This window comes from Protomyctophum parallelum, assembly GCF_964188405.1.
Source record: "Protomyctophum parallelum genome assembly, chromosome: 4".
Taxonomy (NCBI): Eukaryota; Metazoa; Chordata; class Actinopteri; order Myctophiformes; family Myctophidae; genus Protomyctophum; species Protomyctophum parallelum.
The window spans coordinates 33,550,118-33,558,396 of record NC_139700.1 but is presented as its reverse complement, the minus strand read 5'-3'; the positions used below and the strand labels follow the sequence as shown (position 1 = coordinate 33,558,396).

The 8,279-nt window shown below is 41.9% G+C and overlaps 1 protein-coding gene across 1 annotated transcript; it reads right to left on the bottom strand.

The window, feature by feature from the left end:
* Positions 1-286: 286 nt before the first annotated feature.
* On the bottom strand, positions 287-7,956 carry taf3 (TAF3 RNA polymerase II, TATA box binding protein (TBP)-associated facto). Its single transcript, XM_083763188.1, has 7 exons — positions 7,608-7,956; positions 6,747-6,989; positions 4,722-6,538; positions 4,537-4,619; positions 3,742-4,012; positions 2,684-2,790; positions 287-1,427 (listed from the first exon to the last, which is right to left on the bottom strand). Exons 1-7 carry the CDS (start codon positions 7,771-7,773, stop codon positions 1,313-1,315), a joined length of 2,802 nt encoding a protein of 933 aa, XP_083619314.1. The 5' UTR covers positions 7,774-7,956; the 3' UTR covers positions 287-1,312.
* Positions 7,957-8,279: the final 323 nt, after the last annotated feature.

Here is an 8,279-nt window from a genome sequence, read left to right as displayed (position 1 = left end):
AAATGCAGACAATATTTTAGAAAACTTGCTCATCTTGATCTTATTAGGTAAAGAAATAGAGGGGAAAAAATATGTTGAGATTATCGTAGTTGCAATTGGTCTTTAAGGCTTGACTATTTGTCAAGTGTTACTTTGCAAGAGAACTTCTAGTAGCATCTGTGAGAAAGGCATAGTCAACAACTTCAAATTGACAACTATCCTACTGAGAGCGCATTAGTTATATTTCTTTGTCCACAACCCTGAAACAGCAAAGAAAATAATTCAATATCCGAAACTCGGGTTTGTTAAAATATTACTGTATTTTTATGAAGTAAATGCAATGCATCCAAACAAACAGAAAAAAAGACGTGTGGAAAGGCAAAGAAATAAAAAGCATGTGAACGAATGACAACTTCACAGGGGGAAGAAAAGTATACAGAGTGTTTACAGATAATCATTTAGGATGGTAAGGTGATGTAATGAGATTCAGGTGTTGTCTGAGAAGATACAACAGACTGTTCCACTTTAATATTGAAATCAGCAAATGAATTACATTACAACAAGCACAGCTACAGTACACCTCCGGGATAAATCCATATGAAGAAAAATAAAAATACAAACTTTCCAATTTAAAAAATATACAGAAATTACAGAAAAATCATTCAAGTTAAAAACCAATATCTGAAAATGGATTTAACAAGTCGGAAACCCTACGAACGAAATGCACTTGGCTTGAAAGTTGGTATTTACAGATTTATACACGCACGCACAATGCTCTTTATATACACATACACACACACACACACACGCGCACACACACACACACACACTATTCATTCAGTGATACTGCAGAAAATGGGGGAGAGGTTTAACAGGTGTCCTTTCCTTTTGTGGCAAAACAAACTGAACAGAAATAACATTAAGTAGATGTAAGGTTTCTCTGTGTTCTTTATCTTCACCCTGTGACAAACAATACTGAAGTGTGATCTTTTAGAACCAAGATGAAGTTATCATCTCTATTATCTGAACATTCCAGAAGATAAGAAAAGCCTCTGGGAAACCATTTACAGATGCAGTGGGGATGGGAGAACTGAGAATGGATATGTGCTGGTTGAGTTTTTTTGTTTCTTCTAACATTCTAACATGAATTAATTCACTAAAATCATCAATGGTGAATGTCAATCAAAAGTTCAACTTCTTTTCTTTTTTTTCCAGCAGTGCCAGGAGTGTTCCCAAGATGGCTAAGTAAGCCCCAACCCCCAAAAAGAAAAGAAAAGGGAAAAAAAAGAAAATAAAAAAATATGTCCAAAATGTGCCTAATTTGCATAGTCTCTCAATGCACTTTGTGTTTTCTTTTTTTATGTTTTTTGTCTTTCTTCTTGCCAGCACATTTAACGCAAAACCACTGCTGGTCCTCCGGAGGGGCTGTAAGCATCCCAACACAAGGCCTGAACACAAGAGACAATTAGTTAGTTACATCCAGTGAAGAAACACATTACGGAGCATTACAAATAATACACAACAAACTAATGTGACTAGTCTAAAATATGCAATAGTTACATTCTTTCAAAAACATTACACCAGTTGTCAACTGATTCACTTACAGGGTATCCGCACGTATCAGCACTTTAAATCTAATACCTTTTAACTACCACTGTGATTGGATTTGATTGAAGATCAATCCAGTGATTGTTATATGTCACCAGAAATCTGTATCAGTCATAACACTGCCAGTGCATGTTTGCCAACTTTCAATTATAGTATGGAGGGGGTTATGGCTGCCCAAATAATATACATTATGTTAACCAGGTCATTTGTACCAGTTACAGTGGTTTTATTCACGTGTTACACCGCTTTGCTTGTATAAAAACCCTCAATACCTAGCAACCCCTGACAGCCTTGCATGGGCATTGCTATGGCTGATACAGACGGCCGATGACATTTGACAGTGACTGGGTTTTAAGTCAAATTGGTATTAATTTTCCACTCACAGTGGCATTAAATGGGCTGGTATTTACCTGATCCTTTTGACTTTCCATTCTCACTGCTTTTTTGTGTGTTTTTCTTGGCTGTCTTCTCTGAATCTCCATCACTTGACTCCTGTTCTACTTCTGAATCCATGCATCCTTTTCCTCTTATTTCTGTAGATTTCATGCATCTGTCTCCTCATCTCTGCCTTCACTGTCTATAACTTAACTGTAATATTGACCATACTGTTACTACAATCTGACACAAACTATCTATTTTTACAATAACTAGCTTAAGAGATAATTATAATGGAGGATTGACCCAATGTAAATAAAAATGTAGTTTCACCTATAATGACGTGACCAAAATAGATAGGCCAGGGTTAATGTGGTTAAAGTATGCTACAAACTGCCTTGTTCTAATTGTTCAGACTACTTTATTAATTATTATTATAATGGATGTGGAACAACATTAACTTCCCATTCAGACTGATTACCACTGCTTAGTAATTTTCATATAACGTCAACTATCTTTTCTCAAATAACTAGGGCCATATACAAATATATGCTGGTGTATGAGTGGACCCGAGAAGTAACTTATCATCTCAGCTGCATGGAATGATGGAGACATGATCCTGATGAAGATGATTGGTGATTCAAACAATTAATAAACTGAGAGCAAGTCTAACAGTGCGCAGACTCTTATTATTATTTTATGCTGGAGATATGACCCTTACCAATGGTACCAGTCATCACAGTCATCACAACCTATCATGGGGCTGCCGTCATCCGGCTTGTTGCAGCCAGGACAGATCCAGATCTGGTTTCCCCACTCATCTCGGACCTACGGTGAACAAAAGGATCACAAATGACATAACATGGCATTTTCAGTGATAAATGAACAGGATGCAGATTTATGATGTAAACACATTTTGTAAAGGGAAGCTCAAAAGCAAAAATCCAGTGATAGTGATAGTGCATGGCTGCAACCATGCAACTATATTGCCTAATAGTTCATAATAGAAGTTTTGTAGTCATTGGGGAAATTTCAAAAAATCGTAATGGACAATCTGTATTGTTCCACACAGTGGTGACGCATACAAATAAGAGTGAGAGAGATTCGGAGACAGACAGCGACATGGTAATAGAGTACATGTTTGATGAACTCACAAGGTGCCAACATAATTTTTTGTACTCTAGATAGAAGAACACAGGTTGACCAGTCTGGTTGTGATCTAACAGATCCCACATTCTGTGCACCCTGAGTTTCTGACAAATATTGAAGACAGATGCCTCTAGTTTGACAGTGTAAACTGGGGCGCTTAGGCTTAGTTGATAACTACTGTACAGTACAGAGACTTTCAAGGTATGATGAGCCTAAACCGTCACACTGGGTATTGTGTGATGTGGGTGAGTTAGAAATGATTCCGCTGACAATGCGCAAATTTAACCAATGCTTACCACCTATGACAGCTATATATAACTGGCAAACAAATGTTACAGGTCAGCCCCCCCTTTCTCTCTTTAGAAAACCACATAGGGTACACCGACTGAGTTGTGAAAAATAAAATGCAATAAAAGCCAGTGTTCTTGTTTTGGATTATTCCTTTTCATTAGGCCCAAATTTTAGTCCTTTAATGCCGACTGTACCAATTCTTCTGTAGTATCAAACTTACGAACGATAAAAATACATTTTGACTGCAATCAAAGTAGACACCAAGTTAAGAGTAATGATCTCCATTTTTATCATTGTAAAAAAAGATATGAGGTTAGGGTTTCAATTGGTAGAACTTACCACATAGGTACTGACCGTCTCAGTTACAACACTGCGTACTGGTGTTTTGAGGGGGCCAGCAGGGGACATCAGATATGTGGGGGGAAGCATAGGTGGAGGTGGGGCAGAGGGGGGAAGTGGTGAGGCAGGCGGTGGCAGAGAGGGGGCAGGTGGGGTAATGATTGGTGGTGGTGGTGGTGTCCGGGGACGATTTCCAGGGCCGGATTTTGGCATAGAGATCTTGGGCACTGGTGTTTTGGGCTCCGAGTTTGGGACCACTTTGCTGATAACACTAGGAAGAGAAAAACAACACCATAATGTAAAAATTGAGTGATCAATAAATTATGAATGTCTATACTGTATTTGTCATGGCAAGAGTATAATAGGTATTAAAAAGTACAGGTTTTAAAACACATACAGTATGACAGTCAAAACTACAGGACCAAATGACAAATTCAATAACTGTAAATAGACAGGTAACCATGCAAGACATATTGTGAACAGTAGGCTATAGAATAGATAGTTATTACATGTCCAATATTAAATGGTTAACCAAGTCATTTTATAATCTGTTATTTTGTATAACAGAGCAGTGTATTGCCTCTGTTTATGTTGCTATGGATGTGGAAACATGTGACCTTGTAAGTTAATTTTAAAAATCTATATTTTGTGTAGAGACGCACAGTGAAATCGGCTGCCGATTGGTACTTTCTAAAAATAAACTATATAATCTGTATCATCCCTACTGTAAGTAGTTCTATTGGGAAATAAACCCTGACTGTGTGGCATAGGAGTGATGCAAGTATACATGCTTACATTTTGTCCTGGCCAGCTCCCACTCTGAGTGTCAGTCTGGGAATGACTGGGGACAGGAGAGCTACTGGGGTGTCCACCTTCACCTGGGGAAAGAGGGTAAAGTAACATGTATTTCTGCATTTTTACAACTCTGACTCTAGTTGTTGCAGATACATAATAAAAGACAGATTGGACAAGTAAGTTACCTTTTCCAAGCGAATCCTCTCTTTTTCCTTCTCTTTCTCCTTTTCTCGCTTTTCCTTTTCCCTCTCTTTTTCCTTCCTCTTTTCTTCCTTCTCTCTCTCCTTCTCCTTTGCCTTCTCTCGCTCCTTTTCCTTCTCCTTCTCCTTCTTCTTTTTCTTCTCCTTCTTGTCTTTCTTCTTGTCCTTCTCCTTGATCTTCACTTCCTTCTCCTGGAGGATTGGAGGCAGCGGAGGCAGCATGGAGGGGATTCGCAAGCAGGTGGAAGGACTGAAGAGGGGTGGAATGTCACCCAGGCCAAAGGGAGTGAGAGCAGACAGCTTTGACCTGTCGTCTTTCCCCTTGTCTTTACTCTTGTCCCGTTTCTCTTTGTCCTTTTTACTTCTCTCTTTATCTTTCTTCTTGTCTTTGTGTTTCTCCTTCTCCTTTCGAGACCCATCTCCATCTTTGGACTTCACCTTCACAGACCCATCAGGCCCAACAAAGTCCCGCTGACGGAAATGCTCATCGTCCTTAGCACCAAACTCCTTCCATGGCACTTTGCTCTCCTTAGTGAAGTCCTTGCTCTTGTCCCTGTTCTTTTCCTTATTCTTTTCTTTCAACTTGCCCCTGTCCTTGTCCCGGTCTTTGTCTTTGGGCTTGTCTTTCTCCTTCTTCTTCAATTTAGTTTTGAGCTCCTTCTTCAGCTTCTTCTTGATTTCTGCTGGGGAAACAGTCCTGTTTTTCTCCTCAAATACCTTTAGAAGGGGTTCAGGAGTGGGTGGTGAAGCCGATCCTGAAGACATATACTCTCCTTGGTTTTGGGGGGGTGCAGATGGACCCCCCTGATTGACCTTACGGATCACCTCATTAATCGAGTCATCCATTGTCCAGAATCCTGGCCCTACATTGAGATGAAGCGGCGTTGATGTGTCTTTGCCAGAGTTGTTGGGTCCCAGCATTAGTTTGGGTGTAGAGGGCTCCATGATGGTGAGCCTTCTTGGACTGGAAAATCCATTGCTCTCAGACTCTGAGCCTGAGGAGAAAGCAAACGGATCTGGCTCCCGCTCAGCACATGCTCTGGCAATTACAGCATCAATAGAGTCATCAATTGCGGAATCGTCAGGCTCAAGTTTACTGAAGTGAGTGTCTGGTAACTCCTTGTCATCCACACTTGGATGCACATGGATGTTCTCCTTCCCCATCCTCTCACTCGCTGACAGGGGCAACTTATGCAAACCATCCACTTTTCCCTGGGGGTGAGATACCTTGGCAGAGCCCATCTTTGGGCTTTTGGGGCTTTTAGGACTCTTGGTCCTGCCTGGGGATTTTTTCCTCTCCTTAGAAGACTTCGGAGAACGGATGGGGCTGCCACCCATATGTCCAGCACTGACTCCTTTAGGAGACTTAGTCCGTGGTCTGCCAGGGGAGGAGACCTTAGGCTTTCTTCCTGGAGTGCCATGGGACTTGTGATCAGAATGTCTAGGTACTACTGGCTGAGGTCTGAAGGATGGAGTTCCAGAAGGTGTTTCAGGTGATAGGGAGCCAAGGCTATCCTGAGAAGCTAGCATGCCTGGTGGAACACGTTGTGGGTTGAGGGACGTAAGGGGCTCCCTGGGCTCAACCCCCCATTCGGGGCTGAGGCCAGGATGCATGCGTGGTCTCTTCGAAGTGGGCATCATGCCTATAGCGGAATCAGGGCTGTCCAGGTGCCTCTTAAGTGGGTGGTTCTCATCATTGACAGCCTCATCTTCCTCCATTTCCTCATCAGTTTCTTCTAGTGGCACCTGCATAGCTTCAGCAGAGGTACCCATGTCCGGAAGAACCTCTTCTTCCTCTTCTTCTACAGAGCAGAAAGGATAGAGTGAGAACTATATTCAGTTTAAGTGTCATACAGTTCATTATGGCACAATGAACTCGCACACAGTTTAGTCTTTGTAGCGACCCCTCATCATAGCCAAAAATCCACTGTAAACACACAAATCCACAGTCCACACACAGCCAACATCACTTATACTCATTGTGTATTGCCTAGCAGTTTTAAGACCTACCTTCTTGTAAGGAGACCAGGGGTGGCAAATACTCTGGAATGTAGTCCTTTCTCTCCTCTACATCTCGTGCTCCGGGCTGCGGGAATTGCAGGACGTTGTTTTTGCTGACAGGGAAGAGTGCCGTTTGATGGGCGAAGGCCACAGGCTCCAGGTTGTGGACATAGTCTTCCAATTCACTCAAACTCACCCCTAGCAGCCTGAAGGCCTGACCAACATCGTCCAGCACTGGGTCTGTACGTCCATCTGAAACAAATGCATCACAATATGGCCTTGAAATGCCAGCATACTGTGTACATTTTACAATGAATGGCAGATTTGGCTCTTCTTTGATCCAAACGTTAGCTTGTCTTTCAGCTGTTTCTTTGCTTACTATAACATACTATAATTGTGATGGCACTAGAGTGCTGCACTCCAAGTACATCATGGTATCCTGCAAGTGTTGATATTTATAATTGATGCAGTGAGATATGTATGTAACGCCACACAAACACACACACCTCTGAGAGAAGTCACAGACAACACGAGTGAAGGTGTTCAGAAATCACCACAATTCTAAAACAAGATACATATAAATAGATGTCCACTCCAAAAAAACAACTAAATGTTCTGATTGTTCTCTCTAGTCAACTACAGGTGGCAAAGTAAATGACATGATCATAATATAAAACTACTTAGCCAGCGAGCTATACTGTACGTTTTGTCATCCAACCTTTGCTAGTCACAACTTCACAAGGCCTTAACGTTGAGGGGGCGCTCGTCACAGAGCGGGACCGCTACGGTTTAAAAACAACGTGATCGTCTGGTATTTACAGTCGCTTTGCCGCAGTGATCCAGAGATAGAAGAACGTTCCCACAACTTACAGAGCTCCGAGTATCGATGGCAGCCCCTGGCCAGCTGCTGGATGTATCGGTGCAGAACATCAGACAGCAGATCGCAGGCGGTGACCTGAACCGCATCCCAGCCCAGCGCCTGGCAGATCTGCGCCACCGAAACACGCAGCAGCGAGCGGGCATAGCTCTCGCACATATCGCCGACAAAGTTACGGTCCTGATTCCAGTCAATCCCGGCTCCAAAACACGTCCCCGGTCTTCATGTTGACTTGAAACCCGCGAGGGGCTGGAAAAAAACGACGGTTGTTTTGATTTTTGACATCTATTTTAGTAAATATATTGGCGCTTTTGCCAGAATCGCCATCTTAGTTCCCGTCGACATACCCATCCCCAGAGCGTCCACTGCGCATGCGCAAAAGTATGTACCCAGACCACTGGCCCGGTGTGCGTTCGAGAGGTTCCTCACTGCGACAGAGTGCGCAGGCAGTGGTGGAAAAAGTACTGTAATGTTTTATTTAACGTAGAAATACTCTGTTACAAGTACAAGTCCGGAATTCAAAATGTACTTGCGTAAAAGTACAAAAGTATTGGCATTAAAGAATATATTTTAAAGTACCAAAAGTAAAACTACTCATTATGCAGAATGTCCCATTTCACAGGTTTCAAATGTATAAAATGTATTTTAAAAAAATAATTTGAAAT

Bases quoted from the DNA above. Each gene is read 5' to 3' on its own strand.
- taf3 (XM_083763188.1), bottom strand. From the start codon at position 7,773: ATGTGCGAGAGCTATGCCCGCTCGCTGCTGCGTGTTTCGGTGGCGCAG. The intron at 6,990-7,607 runs GTAAGTTGTGGG...CATTTGTTTCAG, and splicing joins CCATCGATACTCGGAGCTCT to ATGGACGTACAGACCCAGTG. The intron at 4,620-4,721 runs GTAACTTACTTG...CTCTTTCCCCAG, and splicing joins AGAGGATTCGCTTGGAAAAG to GTGAAGGTGGACACCCCAGT.